This window comes from Polyodon spathula, chromosome 3 (assembly GCF_017654505.1).
Source record: "Polyodon spathula isolate WHYD16114869_AA chromosome 3, ASM1765450v1, whole genome shotgun sequence".
Lineage (NCBI taxonomy): Eukaryota > Metazoa > Chordata > Actinopteri > Acipenseriformes > Polyodontidae > Polyodon > Polyodon spathula.
In genome coordinates, this window is record NC_054536.1 from 91,665,532 (window position 1) to 91,689,969 (window position 24,438).

General features: G+C 37.1%; 2 protein-coding genes across 5 annotated transcripts in view; one reads left to right on the forward strand and one right to left on the reverse strand.

Annotated features, from left to right (window-relative positions):
• The first annotated feature begins 235 nt into the window (after positions 1 to 235).
• oxnad1 (oxidoreductase NAD-binding domain containing 1) lies at positions 236 to 16,008 on the forward strand. 2 transcript variants are annotated; one of them, XM_041246390.1, is made up of 8 exons: positions 236 to 356; positions 2,141 to 2,290; positions 2,745 to 2,808; positions 3,634 to 3,740; positions 6,073 to 6,214; positions 13,133 to 13,375; positions 13,940 to 14,048; positions 14,841 to 16,008. In XM_041246390.1, the coding sequence occupies exons 2-8, from the start codon at positions 2,172 to 2,174 to the stop codon at positions 14,993 to 14,995; spliced, it is 939 nt and encodes a 312-aa protein (XP_041102324.1). In that variant the 5' UTR covers positions 236 to 356; positions 2,141 to 2,171; the 3' UTR covers positions 14,996 to 16,008. The 2 variants fall into 2 exon arrangements, with proteins under 2 accessions (XP_041102324.1, XP_041102325.1); XM_041246391.1 differs by lacking the exons at positions 236 to 356; positions 2,141 to 2,290; positions 2,745 to 2,808 and adding an exon at positions 2,904 to 2,992.
• A 4,021-nt stretch (positions 16,009 to 20,029) lies between these two features.
• Positions 20,030 to 24,438, reverse strand: part of LOC121313652 (raftlin-like) — a 48,936-nt gene continuing 44,527 nt past the window's right edge. For all 3 annotated transcript variants that reach the window (XM_041246394.1, XM_041246395.1, XM_041246393.1), the window contains exons 9-10: positions 23,062 to 23,137; positions 20,030 to 22,513 (exon numbers count right to left, since the gene is read on the reverse strand). In XM_041246394.1, coding sequence (XP_041102328.1) covers positions 22,073 to 22,513; positions 23,062 to 23,137 — 517 coding nt within the window. In that variant the 3' untranslated portion in view covers positions 20,030 to 22,072. The remainder of the gene's footprint in view (positions 22,514 to 23,061; positions 23,138 to 24,438) is intronic.

Below are 24,438 nucleotides of genomic sequence, written 5' to 3' on the forward strand. Positions count from 1 at the left end.
TATGGGTTTTTAAATTTTTTTTTTTTAACTTTTGACATGTCACCAGGAACAAGAAAATCCTAAAATATGTGCTGTAACCACTGAGTGAAAATTATAAGCGACTGCCTGCACTGGCAAGCCCAGTTCCGCTTGTTTTAGGCAGAACTGGCAACCCTGCTTCTGAGACAACACGTGACAAGGGCGCTTTCAGTTTGAGCTTCAGGGATAGCTCAGAAGCCGGTAACTATTTCCGGTGTCAGTGGAGTTTGACAGGGTCACGCGTAAAGAAGGTTAATTGCTGTATCTAGCAAAAAAGAAAAGCTAAGTCTATGAAGATTTAAATATCTCATTTGAAGTTACAAGATCTGTGGAAGCAGGTACGTCACGCTGCATTTTTACAGTTAAATTGTATCTTTGTGCCGGTCATAAAACACGTTTTAAGTGAATTACTGCATGCTGCAGCAGTAAATTGCTTGCTTGACTCTGAAATCTAAGCTCTACAGGTGTCATTTACATCAGTTAAATAATACACCGACACACAAGAACTGTTAGATGTTTTATTCATTTATTTATGATATTGTTTTTAATAACCTTGCTAAGCCTTACGGGAATCCAGTAAACAGTGTTGATATTTACAGTGTTTGAATTTGTTGAAATTACCCTTTGTCTTCAGAGCAGCTTGGTTCAAAATCAGGTTGTTTCATCCAGACACCAAGGGTAAATAAAAAAAACAAATAATGATCCTGGCCCTTGTGTTTCATAACTCTTGGTTACAGGACATGATGTGTACATATGTGGAAGGATTCCCTGTGTAACCACTAGGGGGAGTCATTACCGCTTTGTTAAATTGGGAGAGGGCGCTGTTTTAAAGTAAATGCAGGTGAATTTGTTGAAAAGAATGAACAGATTGTAACAGTAAAAAATAAATAGCAAGTATCTACTTAGTTCTTGAGAGAGAGTGCTGTTTAATTATTCAAAGTGTCTTATGTTTTATTACCACAAGTGTTTCTTTTTATATTACATTTGTTCTTGTACAAACTCAATAAAAGATAGTAGCCTTTTTTGTGTCTTGTATGTGACTTTGTTTTTTATGGGCATTTTTCATTGAATTTGTATTTTTCCTTTCTGAGTGAGTAAAATGTCCAGAGAAACAAACTCTCCAGTGACACACATACAGTGCACTTCAATGACACTGTCTGAAGAGTGACATTATTTAATGTTGTACTATCATGTGAACTGGCCTCTTAATTGCTTTAATGTTTCAGCCGTTCAAAAAAACTAAACATTCAACTCTAAAACAGTTTGTGTATCCCTGCTGTGTTACACAGTCATAGCAGGGATAAATGATTGAATCTAAATTGGACTACTTGTGAGTAACTTGTTTAGACAGGAGTATCCAGTAGGTTTGGAGAGTGAAGGGATATGGGTAACATTTTAGTTAGGTGTCCATTAACAGTCTATGAACGTGTTATTAATTATGCTGTTAACAATTATAGATTATGACTAATCATAATAAGACTTGTACTCTTACCACAATTTTTTTTTTTTTTTGCTGTTGTTTATAAGCTGTTATAACAGATATAGTCTGCCTGTCTTTTCAGGTCTGTTTGTCTTTGTCTGCCTGTCTGTCTTGTCTGACCAATTGTATGGGGCTGCTTTATTTTTGCAATACAGTTATTATACACTTTTGCCATTTTTTCTTTTTTTTTTTTGCTATTGTTTATAATCTCTTATGACGGATACATAAACTAAAGTGTTACGGGATCTATACACATGTGTTTGTAGGCAATCCAATATTATTACACTTAGACACAAGGGATCATACATAGTCCTTACAGCCATCTAGATTAATCAACATACATGTTAACAGGGGAGTGGTGCTGCGGCTCGGCAGGGAGGGTTCACATGTAGAACTGAGAGATTCATGTGTATAACCCATGCTAAATAAGCACAGAATACAATAACTGTAAGAAACCCTTGAGAGATTAATAATGTTCCGAACCTTGCAACCCTATACAATTACATACTGTACTCAGTTAGAAGATTTTATTCAGTAGCTAATCCATGACTGGTAGTTATTTCATTTTGTTTTGCCTTAGAAGAGGTTTGAAAAAAAAAAAAAAAGGTGATTTCCCTTTTTTCTTTACTAATTCACTTGCAGGCAGTGATTGTAACCAATTAAGCTGCTTGCCATGGCCAGTGCTGGAGCAGCGGTTCACCATTTATTGAGCAGGACTGCTGGACACTTCCCTGGGCAGCGTGCGTCAGTGCTGTTGATGACCAGGGCTTTGTGTAGCTGCACACTCAATAGGTGAGTTCACAATCTGGAAAAGGGTGGCCATTGTTGGAGTCATGTGAGGATTCTTATTGTTTAACAAAATGGCCTGATTAGTGGCTTGTATGCACAATACATGTATCATCTGATCTGAATTTGTGTTGCATGACACTTTCATGGTCTAGGTGACAACAAGGTAATGGATAACATGGGGAAAAAATAGACAAGTTAGAAATGTGCGTTTTGGAAGAGTGTGTTTTGAACAGTTCTGTTTTGTAATTGATTGAGTTTAAATCAGCTAGTAAATAATACTACTGTACAGAACCAGACCAAAACGTCTGATAATCCATTTGTTATTTCTGTTTTGTTAAAGGATTTTGCTTCACCAGTGCTTGTGACTTAAATGAAAAGTACATTTGGATTTGTCAAATGCTTTTATATAGTACAGAATGGGATAGGCCTTTAATGTTTTATATGATCCTTTTTGCAGAAAAATGACATCGCATAGAAAAACAGACCACCTGGAGAGAACTGCTAATAACTTCAGACAGGAGGTCAGTTTCATTTTAAATGCTAGAAACAAGATGTGGCAATATGGTTTGTTCTGCAGTGTAACAACGCAAGTGCTCTGTCATTCCTAGGGTGAACTTTGCACCAGAGAGTGAAAGGCATGTGCTGTCTCATGATTTTTAGCCAGCCAGAGCCTCTGTTAATTCTTCATCTAAAATGAGCTCAACGGTAACATATTTTAGCATTTTTGATATGTTTTGTTTTTTTTAATTTCTCACTGTTATGATCTTGACCTGGAATGTGATGCCAGGTTCATACTGCCTTGGGTCCTTCACCTTAACTCAAAAAATGACACCGGGGACAAGGGTTTTAGTCATGAAAGTTGAAAGATTATGCTGTAGTTTCTGCCTTGAAGTAAAACTTCACATAGTGTAACAGTTTTAAAATTGGACGTTCTGTCTAGCCTTTGCTTGAAAAACAGGATAATGATCACCTATATACAGCACGTGTTTCAGAAATCACAGTACAATATTAGTCAGGAATTTGTAGTTAATCTGTTATTTTTGGAGCTAAATTTGGAAAACAATGCAAGATTTTTCATTTCTTGGTCTTTAAAACTGAATAATAATAATAACAATGGCTGTCAAAAACATTTAACAAAGTCAGCAGTGCTAAAAACAAACTGGTTATAAAAATTGGACAAATGTTTCAAATGCAAGCGAAAGGTCACTTGTGAAAGGTCTGTCTGATTTGTAATACCAAGTATCTTTTTTGCAATGGGGTGCATTTTATGAAAGGCAAACAGTGCTTCAGACCTGAATCAGTGTAGGGCATTTTAACATGACCTAAAGCTTGTTTTATCATTCCAGATTCTCTCTCCGGCAACAGTATGTGGGATTGTAGTCGAGTCTGATACAGTCAAAAGACTTCGGCTGGCAATAAGAAACAAAGACTTCAGTTTCAAAGCTGGACAATGGTGAGTTCTCTGTTTAGAATACAGACATTAAAAGAGTAGAAAGTGATGATTTGGAGTAAAAAGGCTTTAAGAATTTAGCGCTTGGAATTAAATTGGATCTAGTACTTCTAGAACAGGGGTTCCCAAACTTTTTTTGCTGCTCCCCCCTTCAGAGATTTTTTTTTTTTTTTGCTGTGCCCCCCCTTCTAGTAAACAGTACAATATTTAGAAGAATATGATTTTCCTAAAATTACATATTGTAACGTTGCGTGTAAAATGAAAGCAGGCTCCAGGATTGGTGAACCCGGACAGACTGGCAACGAGCGATCATTGAAATTTCAATTTGTTTATGTTTGTGAAATAAATGGTATACTGTATTAACAGTACTACAGTAGTAATACAATCTGTTTCATTTACTGTGTTTTGCTGTGAAACAACTAAATGGGCTTTTAAATTACCCCAGTTCTTACTTTTGCATTTAAAAGCAGGATAAAGGACAAGAAAAAGAAAGTGTAACATTTTAATGACTGACTCGTCTTTAATGCGTTAATGCAATCACGAATAGTGATTGTAATGTTTATCCAGATTAATTTTTTTTTTATTGGAACTTTATAAAAGATTTATTTACTAAAATATTGCACCCATAAATGTACCGCAGAGCGCTTACAGTCTCCAGGCTCTTACACTCTACGGCTGATCATCAGCAAGCAGCGTGTCAGCGTATCCGAGTCCAGCATCAACGAGGCTGAACAGAAAAGAAAAGAACGAATTCCTCCGATTAATGAGATACTAAAGAGGAAGTGATTAATGATAGCTGACATACGGACAGGTTTACTATCGTAAAATACACTATATAGCAGTGACTTGCCAATGACTTGCGGATATGTTGCAGTTTTTAGTTTCATTCCAATAACTATTTTATGAAGCTCAGAGTGAACCTGCAGGAGATGCGTACCCTACACTGAACTTGGTTTGAGAAACTTGAACGACATTACCAGCCACTTGCTCCAGATTTTCCAGTGCAAGCAGTTGTCAACAGCGACACAGCGAAAGGCTTGAAAAAAAGTGGAAATAAGCGACTTACACAAGATAGCAGTATTTCTCTGGCCTAAATATAATCATCTCCAAATGCTGCCTAGCCATGAACGTGATGAAGTTTACACTGAAGTATGCAGACTACTTTTCGACTGAAAATTTAGAGCTTGCGATCTTAACAGAAAATTAAAAAAAAAAAAATCCTTTCATTTTGTGAATAGGCCGTAATGTTCATCTGTAATTTTTAACCCTTGTTTTCTTTATCTGGACAGCAGGTAAATTATGAACTAAATTAGATATGATTCATTATTAGTGTGTATTCATTCATTTATCAGTATGTTTACATTGCAAGGTGTCATCAGATTTTACACAACACAGTGCCTTAGTTGCAAGCGCTTAATTGTGTCGGGTTGGGTCCAAAAAAAGATGTGCTTGCACTGGCTCGGTCGGTTTCGGATTGAGTATGATTGGGTCGGGCTTAAAATTCAGTCCCGAGCAGACCTCTGTGCGCTAGAACCTGACATTTTAGCCTTATTTTCTTTGCATGTATTACCTTAAATACCCACAAGACGGCGCTGCAGATAAAGTTGAAGTTGACAACCTTGTGTTATAAAAAGTCCTGCAACACTGGGGCATGGCTATTTTCTACAAATGATGAGATATTTGTAACTGCCATTGAATTGCACTGATAACCCATAGACTGTATATGGTAGATTTAAACAGTTTTTTTTTTTTTTTATATTTGAGTTGCAATGTTTTTTACATTACATATGTATTTATTTATTATTCAGGGTTTTGTAGACATAATTATTGTGTGCTAAAATTTAAAATAAAGCTTAATTGAAATGTAACTGTCTTCCTTCTGCCAACAATAAAATATAAAAAGATAGCAATTTCCATGGGAAAGGTGTTAGTATATTAATTCAATACATATCTGGATTAATTTGGAAAGCCACATGTGTAAGAGACACACAGCAATACAATTGTACATTGATGGAAACTGAAGTTTATCATTCTTCATTGGGTAATCAATACATTTGACCAGTCAGATTTAATCCAGAGGCAAAGTGGTTTCCAGCCACTGAAACATTCAGCTCAAATGTAGTATGTAGACAGTATTATATTTTCTGCAAGCTGCCACATCTTGTCAAGTCCTTAATGCTAAACAGATTTTATTTTTTCATAAACTGAATGTCTTGATTTTGTCATTGCAATTACCAGAAAAAACATACATTATGCATTACACATGAACCCTGAAAACACTTGCAAACCACTCCTATTATTTTCCCTGATACAATAATATTATTTCATGTTTTAGGGTGGATTTCTTTGTCCCTGGAGTTCCGAAGGTTGGTGGTTTTTCAATCTGCTCATCCCCTGGGCTGTTGAAAAGAGAGGGAGTCTTGGAGCTAGCTGTCAAGTACAGCAAACATCCCCCTGCCCACTGGGTACATACTGAGGTAACCATCTAGCTGAGAAAGAAGGCCATACATCCTGCTTTTTTCATGTTGAAACATTGCCCCCTGAGACCGAGGTCTCGTTTAAACTAGGGTTCAGGGCCAAGTGGAAGCAGGAGCCAGGCAACCCTAAATGTGAGAAATGCATGATATACAAACTGTATACTACTGCACTGTAACTGGGATTTGAAACACAGCAATCATGGAAACAAGAAAGCAATTCCCATTGGAAAACTTTGGAAGAAGTTCTCTAATCACAGCTGGCATTTAGTTCTGGCATCAAATTGAACAAAAATATGTTTGTTTTCTTTCTTAGAATTGCGCATTGTTGTGGGAGTGCTTTGGTAAAACAACACAGGGGTAGGTTCACATTAAATCCTATGGGGGGAGTAGCAGAGGTCCAGAAAATGTTAAAGTACAAAATCAAGGCATCAGCAAGAATGTCAGTCACACTCACATTCTCCACCGAAATGCACAGTGTGATGCACCCCCATAGTTGAGCGTGTACAGCTCTTTATTCCGAGAATGTGGTGAAGGATCTCTCTGCCCTAGTAGTTGATACGCAGCGTAGCCGGAATTCTCAGTAGCCGAGCGACATTAGGATAGATTGTGCCATTGGTTTCTATTGCATTTCTTCTGCTGGAACATTTTCCCATTTTGAAGCGCCACCTGTCTACTTCAGCATCAGCCACAACAGGCTGTGCCACACCTGACTGATACACCTACAATGAAATAAAATACAACAAATACTGCGCCTTAAACAAACACGTTCAATAAGTGTATAGTACAGGAATACAAGTTCCCATTTGAGGTGGACTCATTCAACAGCCAAAGATACAAAAATATATATTTTTATTTTTAATCAACAAATGTTCAGGTTTTAGAGCAAGTGCAGCTACACAGTGAATGCGAGAGCAACAGATTCCACTGTTATGAAGAGCAGTTCCCCTGGACGACTTCATCACCAAAGTAAAATTAGGTGTAATGGTCATGGCGCTGGCTCCATTATAGCCTTGTCCACAGAGCAATTCCAAATTGAGGCCACGTTTTGCCAGCTCCTGAAGAATTACAAAAGATAAGCCAGTGCTGGTTGTATCCTCCACGTCGATGTATGTTAAAACATTCTTAACTATGGAATCCTTGTGAATCTAGCGTACAGAGATACTCAGCTGCTCGTTTTGGGATATGTGCAATGCAAAGAACTCAGCTCTCAAAACATGGGCAACAATTTGTTGTTGAATTTGATGGCAGATAGCCACTATTATTTTGTTTTGAATGTTGTAGCTCAGGTATGATGCATTATCGGGAGTGGATTGAAAGTTTTGCTTGACTTTCTCCTCCGCTGCATCTAAGCGAAGACGTAATGCAGCTCAGAAGGTTCCTTCGTTGACAGTCGGCTGTTCCACTTGAAATGATACGTAATCACGATGCCCTCTGAGAGGCGGGGTCTTCTCTTCCGTAAAACTCAACCAACTGCTTCCGTGTCCCGCCAGGTGCACCCAAGTCATGCATCTCTTTTCCTGTGCCCAGGGGAAGGTCACAGCAGGTGCAAGCTTGCAGCAGTCCTGGGGTTGCACGCACAGCTTAGATGCAGTCCCGCAAAAAAACAGTCCCGGGGGAAACAAGCAGAAGTCCCGGCATCCCGCACAGTTCTGTATGCAAATATTCCTTCCAGAAGCAACACGTGTAGCCATAGGCAAGCACCTTTCCGCATTTTGTAAGCTGCGTGCATTCACGGTTTTGATTTGTTGTTGGAAACAACGGTTGCCACACTGCTTCCATAAAATATGTTTGTGTAACTGTGACTGTACCATCATGAATTTGTAGTAGCGTCTACGGCCAAGGGAGAGGGCTCTATTCCTCTGAGATCCCCCCCCCCCCCCCCCCCCCCCCCCTTCTTTGCGCCACTGGTGCTGACCTTTTCTATAATTTATTACATTATCTGTGCTGTGTCCAAATCTTTCAAGACAATTTGTATTCTGGCACAGTGTTAGCTTAGTACCACTAGCAAATGAATTCTGATTTCTAAATATGTCTTTTAAAAAAAGCATTTCAACCATGCCACATTTTACAGTAGATCTCAGAGCTTCAAAAATAAAGATGAGGGTTCTGGACCAACAAACCACTTCATTCATTCAAAGTGCATTCTGCAAAATAAAACATTTGTTTAGGCTATTTTATTATTTCTCTAGGATAACACAGATGCAATCAACAATCCTATTACCTAGAGGACAGTAAGGTACAGTAGAACGATTCTCTGCAAAATGACCAGATGCTTGATTCTGTTGGATGAATTAGATTGGGCTTTTAGATGCAGTGGAAATGTATCAGGACATTTTAGAAACCCTTGCAAAAGCTAGTGTTTTCTTTCAGTAACATTCCATTATAAAAAGTGTATCATTAAATAGGACAAATTAAGTTCAACCTGTATTTTAGCATTCAGAAAGTATCCCAAAGTACTGGTTTGCCAAGTGAAAAAGGCCCATCTGAATCTCCTAGCCCTGATGAAATAGTGTGATCAATATTTCATTAGATGCATTTACTGTTAGCTTGCTTTTAGCCAACCTACAAAAGAGCCAGCAGTATGTTTGGAAAGCATCAGCAGTAGCTACATATGCAGTGTTTCTTTGAACAAGCTGTTTAGCACTTTCATTTGGCAGCATATGTGTATACATACATATACATACAGTGCCTTGCAAAAGTATTCAGACCCATGACCAATTCTCTCATATTACAGTGTTACAAATGGTACATTGAAATTTCGTTCTATTTGATATTTTATTTTTAAAAACTGAAACTCGAATCAATTATTGTAAGGTGACATTGGTTTTGTGTTGGGAAATATTTTTAAGAAAAATAAAAAACCGAAATTTCTTACTTGCATAAGTATTCAACCCCTGTGCCGTGGAAGTTCCCAGTTTGCACCGATGAAAGAAATTGCCCTAATGAGGACACAATTACCTTACCATTGGCCTCCACCTGTGAACCATTGAAGTTGCTGTCACATTTTCTGGATAAAAACCCCACTGTTGAAGGATCATTGGTAAGGCTGTGAATCTGAAGGAAAATGAAGACCAAAGAGCATTCTACAGAAGTTACAGATAAAGTAATACAAATGCATAGATTAGGGAAAGGGTACAAAATAATATTCAAGTGTTTGGATATCCCAGTGAGCACAGTTGGATCAATAATCAGGAAGTGGAAGCTGCATCACAGCACCCAGGCACTGCCAAGAAAAGGCCGTCCCTCAAAACTCAACGCTCAAACAAGAAGGAGACTTGTGAGAGAAGCCACAGAGAGGCCAACAATCACTTTGAAGGAGTTACAGAGTTCAGTGGCTGGGAGTGGAGTAATGGTGCACCAGTCAACCATATCAAGAGCTCTGCATAACACTGTCCTGTATGGGAGGGTGGCAAGAAAGAAGCCGTTACTCAAAACATCTGAAAGCACGTCTGGAGTTTGCCAGAAAGCATGAGAGTGACCCAGCTGCGATGTGGGAAAAGGTTTTGTGGTCAGATGAGACCAAGATAGAGCTAAACTCAAAGCGCTATATGTGGCACAAACCTAACACTGCCCATGCCTCAAGACACACCATCACTACAGTGAAGTATGGTGGTGGCAGCATCATGCTGTGGGGATGCGTCTCATCAGCAGAGACTGGGCATCTTGTTACAATTGAAGGAAGAATGGATGGAGCAAAATACAGGAAAATACTGCAAGAGAATCTGCTTCAGTCTGCAAAAAAACTGAAGCTTGGGAGGAAATTCACCTTTCAGCAGGACAATGATCCCAAGCACAAGGCCAAAGCAACACTGGAGTGGCTCAAGAACAAAAAGGCGAATGTCCTACAGTGACCCAGTCAAAGTCCTGATCTCAATCCCATTGAGAATCTGTGGCACTATTTGAAAATTGTGGTGCACAAGCGTCGTCCAACCAACCTGAACAACCTGGAGTAAATCTGCCAAGAAGAATTGGCCAGTATCACTCCGACACTGTGTGCAAAGCTGGTACATACTTACCCCAAAAGACTTAAAGTTGTTATTGCAGCGAAAGGTGGCTCTACCAAATATTAATGTGTGGGGGTTGAATACTTATGCAAGCAAGATATTTCAGTTTTTTATTTTTCTTAAAAATATTTCCCAACATAAAACCAATGTCACCTTACAATACTTGATTTTGAATTTAAGTGTTTTAAAATAAAATATCGAACAGAACGAAATTTCAATGTACCATTTGTAATTCAGTAATATGAGAGAATTGGTCAGAGGTCTGAATACTTTTGCAAGGCACTGTGTGTATATATATATATATATGTACACACACACACATATATATAATTACACACACACACACACATGTATCCATCTATCAGGCTATGGCAAGCTTTTGCAAGTGTCCAGTGTCTTGAACATTACTCACCAGGGCTGCAGTCCAGCAGGACTTCAGCTGAACTGTAAAACAGCTAACTAATACCAATTTGCTTAAATGAAATAATCACTTTAAAAAAAAATCTACTTCTGCAAAACAAAAGCCAACAATGAATATGTTTCTGAGACAGCAGAATGAAGAATTGTGTTATGAATAATTAAATGTTCATTACTTGTCATGGCACACAAGCTTTTTCAGTTTTAGTTTTCACATTTTGAATGTCCTCTGGCAAAACAGTGGAAGTTGTGATGGATTGTATCTGTGCCACAAGTATTTTTTCCTCAATCAAAATATATATAAACAAAACAAAAACCTAACCCATTCTTGGGCCCTAACTAAACAGTTGATGTTACTACTTAAATACGAGACAGACTAAGCCTCTTCCCTCGTCAGCAAAACCAAATCAAAATCCAAAATCCAGAATCGTAATCCAAATACCTGTTCCAATGTGTCTGCTTACCAGCAATTCAATAACAAATAATTTTCTCCATATCGCCAATAAAACTCTACGTTCCCCTCGCCCAAACACTCACAAACACAGAGCTTTTAAGTGATAATCAATTACATTGTTAAACCATTGACAAAGCACTAAATTTAACAATTAATTCAAACTGGAGCCAAGCCTGACTCCAGTAGCTTCCACATAATCTTAATGCCTTTGTGTGTCATCCCCAGATAAATGTATTTATTATATTTAGTACTTTTAGACCAAATGTATTTGTTTTTAAGCTTCCTTCATTAACACAAGTTTATGTGTTAATACTCTAATGTTAATTAAAACTCCTGTCAGTTTTAATCCCAAACACTTTATGTTATTTAACACTTTGTTACCCACCAGTTTGTTTACATTGTCTTTCCCACATTGTATGAGTTTTTATTGACCAATCCCTTACACTGTATATTACAGAAGTCACAATCTAAGTACTGAAAGTAAGATTGCAATCACTGGTATGTGAAATTGTGATGAAAAGTAATTGGTTGCATTGTCTTGTTTTAGATGTTTAGTGTTTTGTTTTTTGATATGTTATTGTAACTTGTGCTTACAACAAGAATGTGCTTGTGTGCAATTTGTAATATAGCAAATCAAAGAGAGACGCATTCTAATTGCTATGGAATTGCATAGCTTGAGGTAAGACCAGAATGAATAAATAATAGGGTTGCTGTAAAGTGTCCAGTCTGTTTATCTTATCACCGTTTCCCACATGTGCTGTAAACTCCAGACATTTCATATGTTAAGATAGTGTAACCCTGAAGTTGTATTCTAAGCAGCAGCCACTGGATTTAAAATCCATCCAAATGAATTTGGAGTACAATACATCGTTCATGCATCCTCAGAACACCATATGTACTCAAAAGGAAAACCATGCAGCTATAGGGAATAATGGTCAATCTCTTTTGGAAAACTCTCAAGCCAACTGTTCCCTTCAGTTTCAGCAATAAAATGATTATTGTGTACTGCAGACTGTTGTGACTGTCATACAGCAAAACCAAATGCACTCATAATTTTATTTATTTATTTATTTATTTCTGTTTCATTATTTTGTGAAGAAAGCTGTCAGAAGGCCATATTTATTTATTTATTTATTTGTTTATTTTCATGTTAAGGTGCAACACTTAAGTAGTCTGATTATTAAATTTTGCACTGGATTATTATTTTTTTTTTTCTGCTTGGGTCCTTGGCTTGACCTGGAAGAAGGAACTTCCATCTTTTTAATGTGTGAAGTGAAATGTTTGTTTTTTTAAATAAGATGTGTGCTTGAGTTTTATATTGACATTGCTGAGTGTGTTGGGCAAGCCCAAGAGTTGGAACCGGCATATTCCTCTTCAGTAAATGGAGAGGAGAAGATAACCAGTGGCAGCAAGATCTAGACTCAACCTGTAAATCATTACAGATCTCTCACTGTTTCCTGCACAAACTAAAACACGCTTCACCATAGTAAAAATTAAAAAATATAAAACAAAATGCTGGAATAAAAATAGACTTTGAATGTATCATTTTAAGAAAACATTTTAGTTCATATTGCTTGAGCAAAATATTTATGAGTTACCTGTTTAAGAGCCATCTTTTATCATTAAAGACCATTTCATATTTTATCCTTATTATTTAGAATTGACACCTGCATTAACTTCTAAAGACTTGCCAAAAAACTGATTTGTAGATGTTAGAAGCCATCAGCCTGTTTTTGACTAAGAATATAAATATTAGACTAACACCCTGCATCGTTTCACCTGTGTTTTTTAAATATACTTTTAAATGACATAATTTGTTTCCAACATCTAATCTATTTCCCACTGTATCAGCACAAGGTGCCTGCCAACTGCGGTTTTACTCGGCATACAGTATAGAGTGCAGGCTGATGAAAATATAGGTGGTTTGGGACCTTTCAAATTCCACATTGAGCTGCTAGCTATAGTTCCTCCTTTTTGGAGGCCTGCTTTAAATGGTTTCCTTCTGCTCTTTATCTCTAATAATATCCTGTGTTTTCCCCACAGTGCACCCTGGACTCTGAAGTAGCCTTGCGTGTGGGAGGGGATTTCTATTTCAACCCTGTACCTTCTGAGCCTGAGGTGGAGCTGCTGCTGGTGGCTGGTGGAGTTGGGATTAACCCCTTGTACGCCATACTGCTGCATGTGGCTGACCTCCACCGGCTGAGGGCTAGCCAGGGCTGGGGGTATGAGCCAGGAGCAGTGCAGCTGTGCTACTCTGCAAAAAATACACAGGAACTGCTTTTTAAGGTTCGTAATGGAAGGATTTGTTATTTGTATTGTTATTGTGTTGTATGTCTCCTGGGCGGGTATGCTAGCCTTCCTGTGGTACCTCTATATAACATAGATAATTTTGAAATTGGTGATATTATGTGTAAACTAAAGAGAAATCATACAACCTGGAATTGCACCTATTCAGAAACACAACTCTGTACCAGGAGTCACAGGACACTTGCAGTGCAGCATCAAAGCATGCTTTTGGAATTCAAGCCATTGTAAAGTTTGCACATTCTTCTTATTCTGCAATTGGTCACACAGTTTGCTGTAGTGTTTAGAAGAACACATGTGACAAAAATGACCTGGCAAAGAAAAATGTGCACTATGCTGTCCTGCACTACATTTCAGTTGAATTAATACATTTACAGATTCCTCCTACTGGAAATTGCTAGAAAGCTTCTGGATACGTATTTTAGATTGAATAGTGCATGCATTTTTAAAGTGTAATTACTGTTACTTTTGGTTGAAAGTACTAACCCTAGCTTCATGTGACTGTCATATAAAATGTTGCTAACGCTGCTGTTGCTCACTTTTCAGAGTACTATAATCGGGGTTGCGCAAGAGTTTCCAGGCAAGATCGCATGTGACTTCTACGTTACACAGCAGGAGACAGAAATCGGGGAAGAGCTTGGACCATACATAACGGGTAAGTTATACTGAAGATAGAGATGGGAATCTGGATAAGCACCAGGCTACTAGCTCTAAAACCATGCTGAGTAAAACCGCAGTCTGTCAGATAATAATAATAAATAATAATAATAATAATAATAATAATAATAATAATAATAATAGTAACGCCTGTCCCTCTTGGTTAGGGTATGTCGCTGCATTGTTTAAAAATAAATGAGTTGGTGTCAGCCAGGCAAGCAGCAAAATCGATTTGTCTTTGTTATTACAGAAAGGAGTGCCAATGCTTTAAATTCCCAAACTCACCTCTTACTCACTTTAATAACACTGTTACTGGTCTCCTTCTTAATGTACAGAGAATCCTTTTTTTTTCTTCATTTGTTTTTTGTTAATGGATAGGCAAATGTTAATTGGATATGCAAATATTTCAAATATAATGCTGTAGCATGGGGGATCCTGGTATCGTTTCTGTAGACCACTCAACATGTTTTCACCTATAAAGAATCAGATATACATGTATATCAGCATTATAGAATATTAGTGCTGAATGTTAACTTGCTTCAAAAAGCATGCAGACCTCTGTGTACATTCAAATGGCAGGTCCTGAAGCTGGTGATGTAAAATAAAAAAAAATAAAAAAAATTATGTATATATAATATTTCTAAGAAGGCATTCCAAGCTCCTTTGTAATTTGTTTCTCAACCAAACCCTTTCCTGGAACACATTTTAAACTACCTTTTTAAATGCAAAAAGGAAAACCAACATATTGTATAAATGTTTCTGCTGTGGAATGGAATTCATTTTTTTGCAGAGGGAAGAATATCTGAAGAGATCTTGGAGAAACACATATCAAATAACAGCCTGTGTTACATCTGCGGCCCTCCTCCCATGATCGAGTCAGTCTCTGGGCAGTTAGAACACTTGGGGGTTTCGAAAGAGAGAATTCTCTTTGAGAAGTGGTGGTAGTCAACAGCAGACACTGAGGACAATGCATTGAGGCAGTAATGGGAATGTTCACAACCAGTAGTCCTGCAGTACAAGCTATGCCAGGTTAGCACTTTGTGACCATGAGGCCTGAAGGCTGTTCACTTTTTTGTGTTTATTATGTTTGTGGGCTAAAAGAAAAAAAAAAAACACCTTTTTTAAGTGTTGTGAAATATACCTCTTGGAAATAATGTTTTGGAAATGCAGAAATTCTTGTTTTATCAAAAATATTATTTGTATAACTTTTATTATTTTAAATGTTTTTACTGATTTTCTATTATTGTTTTTTTTTTTTAATGAATTTTGAAACTAGTGACATCTATTCTAACATATGTATTCTATTCTCTCTGTTAATATACATTTTTAAGACGTCTTAGTCTTACTTGTAATTCCTTATTCAAAATACTGTGCCTCTAAAATGAACATGTGTTTTATGCAGTGTGTAATGCTGCTATTGCACCAGGAATCACTTGAAGCATTAGAGTTAAAGGATAACATGTCAGAGAAAATGTTCCAAGTTTTGCTTTTTACAAACTAGAATAATAACATTGCTAAACTATATATATATATATATATATATATATATATTATATATATATATATATATATATATATATATATATTTATATATATATATATGTATATAAACATTATGGGTACAATATTTCATTTGAGGTTTTGAACTATTTAAAGTTTGCATTGGAGAAAAAGCTGAGTAAGCCTACCACCGCTGTCTTAAAATGTGAGGTAAAGCAGAGTTTTGTAGGACTGCTTTTAGGTTTTGTGCAGCTTTTATCTGCTGGTGACTCTGTGTACATTCTTCTTTCCCTCAAGTTGATCTTACTTTTGTAACAAGTGTTCTCCTTAACAGCCCTTCAAACAGAACAGCTTTATTAAAAAGGTATTGCAGTTTTAAGGAAGTATGGCTTACCACTTGGTAACAATTTGTGTTAGTTTGGTATTTGTAACTACAGAAAATAAAAACATTTAAAACATCAGGCCAGTTTTTAAACTTTCTGGGGGGTGGGGGCATTTTCAGAAGCTGTTAAAGTATGTTATGCATGCCATTATGTTATGTGTCAAACCCTAAACTTAATCAACATACAACGGGCTGGTCAGAACATATTTCTTTTGATTACACTTAGAAATGATCACATCACATTGAAACCAACCCTCATGAGATATCAGTAATTTCAGTTGTCTTGGAAATAGAAGCACCTGCCAACCAAGCACATATTCAGCCAGTCAGATCTGCTTATCTTATCATTGTGACTAAAACATTATTGCAACACATATCCTAATGCGTAGTGGGAATGTAAATCTCAGGAACACTTCATATATGTTTATGTTTGTTTATATATCTCGAGCATCAAAAGAAACTTATCACTATTATAACATTTATTTTGAGAAAAAAAAAAAAGGTATATAAATGATGGACATTAACTAAATGTTTTTGGTTTATTTTTAATTACTCGATCATTCATCCTTGACCATGACAGGCTGGAGTGACTGAAGCACATGCATTTTGTGTTTTCAGCTGTTGAATTGCAAGCTTGAATAAAAGCAATAAAAAAAACAATATGCCACGTCTGTTAAGAGTAGCGCCTTCGTGCAATCGGCATCTTGGAGGCTGGACTAGGGCAGCGTACTGTGGCTCACTGTCTTGGGTGCTCACAGCCAGCAATTTGAAACCTGGCGAGACGGTATAACCAGACACACTCTGTCAATGTCAGGCCACGAACTGGGAGACTAAGAGTCACAACACCTGCCCGAGATCGACAGATCGTTTTGCAGCATCTTCGTGATGTCAGTTGTTAATCAGCAAACTAAAAAGGCACTGCACCTGTTCTAAAAGAGTTTGTCATTTTTCAGTCACATCTAGTAAATATGAACCAAATATAAGATATATATATAAAAATAATAGATGTGCTTCAGTGTTTTACACGGAAATAATTTCATCTAGGTTTGCTGTGATGTCATAAACTTGAAGTTCAACTTCGACCCATAAACTTGAATTTATAAACTGTCACAAGCCCGGGATGGAATTGTTTTCTTTTAACTCACTGAAAAGGCACATTTATTATTTTTTATAATACATGGATGCCATTGTGATGCTAATATTAAAGAAGACGAGGTTCAGCAGTATAATTCCGTTTTTTTAAACGTAGTGTTTCAGTGCTATACAGACGTTCCATGTCGTTATCTCTTTTTCCAGGTTTGCCTGGATCCGAATGTACCAGCTTTACATCTTTTTTATTTATTTTTTATTTTTAAACATAGTCTCATTTTGTTGATCACTGATTAACATTTCTATATTATGGGTGTGGGTGTTGTCCAGTGATTGAAAACGAATATATAGCCTTCACCCGTGTGTGTGTGTATATATATATATATATATATATATATATATATATAATATATATATATATATATATATATATATATATATATATATATATGTGTGTGTGTGTGTGTGAGGCAGCTCACAGCAGGGTCAGCAGGGGGTGCTCTTGGCAGGCTAGGACCTATGGGGTGGATAGAAAACGGTTAGAGATCAATTAGACTAGTTGATGCCTAATTAGGCCCGCAGCTGTAGCTCATTCCCAACCACTTAGCCCCCCCACAGCAGTCTTATATAAGGGCAGCAGCTGTTTGCTTTCAGAGCACTCTGGAACCTTCTTGACCTTTGCTGCTGACCAGGGCTATGGTGGGCCGTCTTTCCTGCTTGCCCACTGGTTTGGATTTGGTGGTTGGACTCTGGCTAAAGAACCTGAAACCTGAATGACAACGAGCTTGCCTTCCCTGTTGGAACTGTCTGTCTGGAGCCTTGCTTATCCCTTACCATTGCTCGACTATCTATTATATCTATTTTCTTTTTATCTTAACAAATGCAGTCCTAAATGATAACCATATTGATATTTTTACCTGTTTGGTGGCATTGTTTGCTGCTTTTTTTTTTTTTCTTCTGATGCTAATAGGTTGTTCATGTGAACAAAGTTCCTATCAATAATTAACCTAAATAAGTGCTGGAAATCAGTAACACGCAATATTTCACTTCACTTTGATAGCAGTAGACCTCCAATATAGCATATACATTGTCTTCAGTAAAATGAAAACCACATGGTGAGTCTCCTATGAGAAGCTGTGTCAGTTAGAGGGTGATTATCTCTGTGGGAGAGGTATTGTTTGAAGCTCAGCTCTTTGTATTTTGATTCTTGAGTTAAAGAAGTACAAATGCAATGATTTGAGTTTTCTTTAAGACTTGAAAGCTACAGTATTTCTTCTGAAGGCAGTCCATATAGAAAGATCCAGCTCTGTGTGAGTGAATGCCTTTACTGTATGCTAAACTTTTGAAAGCAGCTTCATACCCTGAACCTATTTGATATTCTCAAGTGATAATACCAGTTCAAGCAAGGGAACCTGAGAGAAGAAAACAGTATAAATAGGCTGTTTTTATCTGAAGATCTTTCTATGCTTTGTCCTTAAATACACTTATTATGTAGATCTAGTTTCTCTCAGAGATCCCAGCATGAACAAATGTGTCAGTAATATAAATACCCCACCTCTGCAGTGAATACCGCTACAAATGAAAAGTCACCATGGCGATGCATCCTAGCACATAATAACCCACACTTCCCCAGTTCCTGGTACTGAAACGCAATAATCTGATGAGAAAACATCTTGCAGGTCTCAAATTCTCATAAAACCGCATTTCCTTTATTTTTTGTCAATGCAAATGCTGTTTTCTTTCATTTCCTGATCAGAACCATGCAATTACACCCAAAGGTTGCAAATTGAGGAGACTGTATTTGTTACGGGTTTTAGGGCAACGTCTGTTACATGTGGTCTTTTTTGATAACAGTGAAGGAATCTTTTTTTTTTTTCCTATGTGAAATATATCTGTAACACTATCCCAATAAGCTGTATAATGTAAGATCCTGTTTATTTTAAAAAAAAAAAAAAAAAAAAAAAAAACAGGATACAAACATTTATTTTAATATACACATTTTAGACAATGGATTGTAAATATGTATTGTGTTGTTCTTAAATGTACCAGAACAAAACAAGGCAATGTCTTAAAAACATCAGTACACAGTGTAGTCCCATAGGCAGAGGTGACACGTATTATATAGTTTACAGCCGGTATACGTGACCACTGCTATTACAACTGTAGACCAATATACAATAGTACTTGACTCAAATACACTTTACTTGACATCAAATGCTTGTTTTGTTTTTTTCAAAGCCACGAAAAAAGCATATCAAAACAAGTATCAAGCAGGACAAACCTGGACAAAAACAGAAATACTTGAAAAGCCTGTTTCAAATAATTGTGTATAAAGAAGGCTGCTGTTGTTACAAACTTAACTACAAAGCAGTTTCTCAGTAAATAATTTCTAAAAAAGGACGACAGTTTAAAATTAGAACCACCTGAACAGGAGTAGTAATTACCTTTCTTGTACAGCGTGGACTAAAAATATTCATGATTTCTCAGCAGAAACATGACAAGTCAGGTCTCCTAACATAATGCTTACCATCTATATCATTATATACATATAGAGTACAGTGATGTAATCAAATGGGAATGTAGACTGCAGGAAATGCAAAAGCAGAATGTCGGTTGTGAACAGTCGGTTGTGTTGTCATTCAAACAGCATATATATATATATATATATATATATATATATATATATATATATATATATATATATATATATATATATAGTTATATATATATATAGTAGCAGTGCTGGTAGGTGACATAATCACATACAAAGACATAAGCCCGATATATTTTCCTTGCAAAGGAGCCGGCTCTCTTGTACAGGGGTATCGTCGCTATGTTAGTGCAAGGGTGCCTCCTGGTTTTTGTTCCAGTTGTACACTAAATTGCTTAACTGGACCAATTAAGCTTCTAATAAGTGCTTCATTGGTCCAATTAAGTAATTTAGGGGACAGTTGGAACAAAATCCAGGACACCGGCCCTCCAGGACCAGGATTGGGCACCCCTGCTTTAGTGCGAGAGGTCCCGGGTTCGCCTCGCCCTGTGTGATGCGCCTGCCTGCGGGAACCGAGATCGCTACAATATATATGGTACACTAGTATCTTAGTCGACGTTCCCAAGTATTCAGAACTACATTTACCATAATGCATGTGAAGTGAGTTAAAAAATAAATAAATAAATAAAAATAAACCTTCTACCCAACCAATAAGGATCCAGAGAACAGCAGTCTGAATATGTGGCAGTTTAGATAGGTTGGTATCTTAGCAACGGGTCACTCTACTCAAATCGTGACAAAAAGGTCATCTTCATCCATGTTTTCACAATTGTTCTCTAATTCTGTTGTAGTATTTGCCAAGCTGTTTCTTATCAAAGGCTGGACCCGTCTAGGTCAGGTGGTCAACAGAGACTTTATTTAAAATCAAGAGAATTGAAAGAAAACGCCAGTGCTTTAAAACCACGCTGTTCTTATCCACAGTAATGCTGTTTCTCACCTACTTTAAACAGACTTCTTCAGTTGCATTTAGGATCGCATACTAGATTAGTTAGATTATTCTTTTTTTTTTTAATGTACATTACTGATGATTTATGATACATTTAATTTATGCAGATTATACATTCTCTTTCGTAGATTCAATTAACTTGTTTTTCAAAAACGGTGTATTTCATACTTAAAAAGGAAACATGCCTAATGAAAATACGTCCCCGACAGGCTAATTAAAATATGTAAATATGACCAAACACTGGCATAGAGTACTGCTCACATAAAATAATTTGCATCTGTATAAACATGATAATTCACGCACTGCGTTAGTAGTGTAGAGATAACCATAGCAAGTGGTGTTCCAAACACGTTAAATACAATGCTTTTTACAAGTAGATAAACCCATTATTTTGTATTACAGCTGTAAGTACCCTTGCACAAGTTTACCATAGAAAAACATAGCAAAGTGTAATTAAGCACAGTGAAAGTATGGGTAAGCATGGTAAAGAATATTTTAAAATACGGCAAACCCTGGTATGGGAAAATTGCAAAATTACCACGGTAACCCTTTATAATGGCATTTCAACACCATGAATCTAAGGGTCCACTTTACTTTCCCAATGTTCGTTTTCATTATTTTCTGCTTTTTTGTTTCTAACAATGACACACCTCACCTTTTTAGTGCTGTGGTAGTTTAGTAATATTTCAAAAAGCTTATTAAATGAGTTTAATTAGAACGTGTTTTTGATCTGTGCTTATTGACGCTTACAATGAGAAAATGTATATATTTATATTGTTTAGAATTCTATATTATCCAGAACCCTATATACTGTTGCTGTACCTGATGCATAGTGTTAAAACATTTCTGCACAATACAAGACACTGCTTACCATTAAGACACATACCTAATATTAAGAGACCAAAATCTTCACAAATGTTGAATTTACAGAAAGCACTACAGTTCAGCTAGACTGTAGAAACCACAGTGGCAGTGTGCTTGCACTTGCACGCAATAGTTTAAGCCCTAATGCATACCACAGGAAACAACCACAGCCATATATGATTACCTTATACTTTGAAAAGAAGCTGTATTTTAAAGAAAGCAAACTTACAGTGCAACTTACAGTTTCTTATGTTTAATTAAGGGTATGACTAAACTATTTTTGTCGTACCAGTACACTAAAAGTAATTGGTTTCCATATTAGAAAGCTTTTAAAGCCTGAATTCTGCGTATGTATTGTAGGTTATTGGTGAAATGTACAGTTTGCAATAGAGCATGTCCCCCTTTAACAGCCATCTTTAGTTTCGTATCCTTTGTGCCTCATTGGGTTAAAAAAGCAACCCAAAGTATCTGTGCCAAGGTTTCGAAAATGTCTCATTGTTTCTGGCTGAACATTTCTATCATCCTCAAAAGGCCTGCAGTTCACAACAAGACTGTCCTGCTGAGTGTGCTTATCTGGAGAGTGAAGAGAACGGGTTACTGTGAGTGCTGTTCAACACTTTCTCCTTACAGGTGATTATTGGTTGCCATTTTCTCTGTTTTCTAAGGGATGGAGGACTGCAGTTCTGGTTGCTAATCACAATCACAGCTGATTTCAGGGGCACAGCTGGTCTCGTATGAAGTGTCTGTTGCACACGTCTCCTGGACAGCTTCTTCAGAGGCATCACAACCATCACAACTGCCCCTCTCATTTCCACTGCTGGTTTCAGTATGTTGTGATTCTGGGTTCTGTTCCGGTGCAGTTGTCTCATTGTCTATCTCTTTCTCTGTTGCGCTCTCCTTGTCTTTTCCTGTAGCTTGTGTCTCTGCTTTATTTGGACTGAGTTTCTCCATGCTGTTTTTTCTGTCTTCCTGTTCTGGTTCTTTCTCATTCTCTTTCTGCAGATCTTCTAGAATGTTCTGGTCCTCCTGCTCATTCTCTTTCAGGTTTGATGTGTTTGTTTTCTGGTTCCGGTTTGTCACATCTTTGATTGCTTTTTTATTTAGCTTGCTTCGTGTCTTGAAGCTTAATTTCTGGGGAAAAAAAAAAAGAAAGGAAAAATGATGAAATAAAAATCTGAGCTCGAGCATCTGGGAAGGCAAGCTATTTTTGATTACAAACAAATGCTAAATTTATATCTGCTTTGTAATAATGTGAAAAGAAACTTCTCCCATGCACGGTTAAAACAATGGCTTTATTCAGAACTGACTAACGTTTAACCTAAAATGATGCGGTTCAGGTGCAAGCTGTTAGATTATACAGAGTAGTCTCAGCACAGCCAGCCTACACTGAGGTGAGGTTTTATAACGTTATCCGAATATTTTCTGGATTTCAATTTAAAGTACCGGTAGGGAGCTCTTTCTGGGTTAAATGTTCTACTGCACACGTGTCTCTGAGTGGTGAGTGCACCAGTATTACAGTATTTTACCAGCACTTTAAATGTTTATGCTTCTGCAAACAAAACCTGTCTAGTTGGGTCGTATGAAATTAGACAAACTGCATCACATGTTTCTATGGAAAACCTATTATAATATCACATTACTGCCAAGAGAAACAAGCTGAGGAATGCGAGATCAGTTACCTTCGATTCCTTTTTCTTTCGGGGTAGGAAAGGTCTCTGGAGAAAAACAATCTGCTTTGTTGCCAAATTCCCTTCACTGGAAAAAAATAGAACATTCATTTAATCCATTGAAAGAAACGTTGGAAAAACCGGGACACTATGTAACGAGTCAACGCCCAGTTTGAACGATCATCCCCCCTCCTCCTACTTTTAGCTGAAAGTAAAATGTTACCATTAATTTCCGGTTTTTAATAACCACGCACAAATAATGCCCAATGGGATATATCGCATCTCACACGAATAGAAAAAAAACTGCCCTGAAGTAGTTGATCTGTGCATTAATGATTCAGACAATTGCTTGCATCATCAATGATGAAGTTTGAGATGACGAATGACGTTCAGATGACTGTTTCAGATCAGATGATACAGACTCCGTAGTCTCATTGATTATGCATTCCAGTTGTTACTCAAAAATCCATATTTGGATTTATTTATTTTTATTTTTTAGACACAGCAAGAGCTTGTAACTCACATTTTTTGGTGTTGAACATTTTAATGCTATAGTGCTACTTCGGATGCTACACTACTATATTATCTCGTGTTGTGTTTTCACACTGGACACTCCATTTTCTTACTTACAAAGTTTACGTTAAGCAATTTATTTCAGTAAATGTAGCAACCTTTATTACAGCGTTTTTCACAATGTGATTTGCATGACAAAACAGTGGACATACTTCAGCAACTTTGAATTGTATTTGCCAAGTCAATAAATGTTAGCTGCGCTCCTTGATTCTTTAGTGTGACTGTGTGCTGTGCCTCTACCTTTGAATTATAAGCATGCCTAATTGTAAATGTAATCTATCTACCTGTCTAATGTTAATAATGCCTGTAATTTCACTCCTGCCTGAGTTGCACAATAGTAATAAGAAAGAATATTCATAATACAGGAAATGTAATAAAACCCAGGACTGGCAACCAGCAGGACAAGTGATCTGCTCTCAGGTCTCAGTGAGTGAGTGAGTGAGTCAGTAAACTAGGGGTTAAATCTTCTGCCTTATTCTGCTTGGGTCTGCTGACATCGCTAATCCATCCACAATAACCCTCTCATGGACTCACAGTCACTATTTGGAGGCTGTCTGTATTATATTTCAGGTCCACTTCCACTTTGCTGTAAAGGAAAATGAATGTTCCCCAGCGCAGGAGAATGTCTGCAGCCCTTCTCTAATGTGTCTCACGCACGGCCCCACTTACTGTAGAGCATGCATATACCACACATTTATCCTTCTTTTTACAACCTACTGTATGCCAATCCCAAATGGGAGCAATTAGTTTCCACTTAAACCAGCTAAAAATAAATATGACTGCACTCTTCTTCAATCATTTAGTACTGGTTCCTAT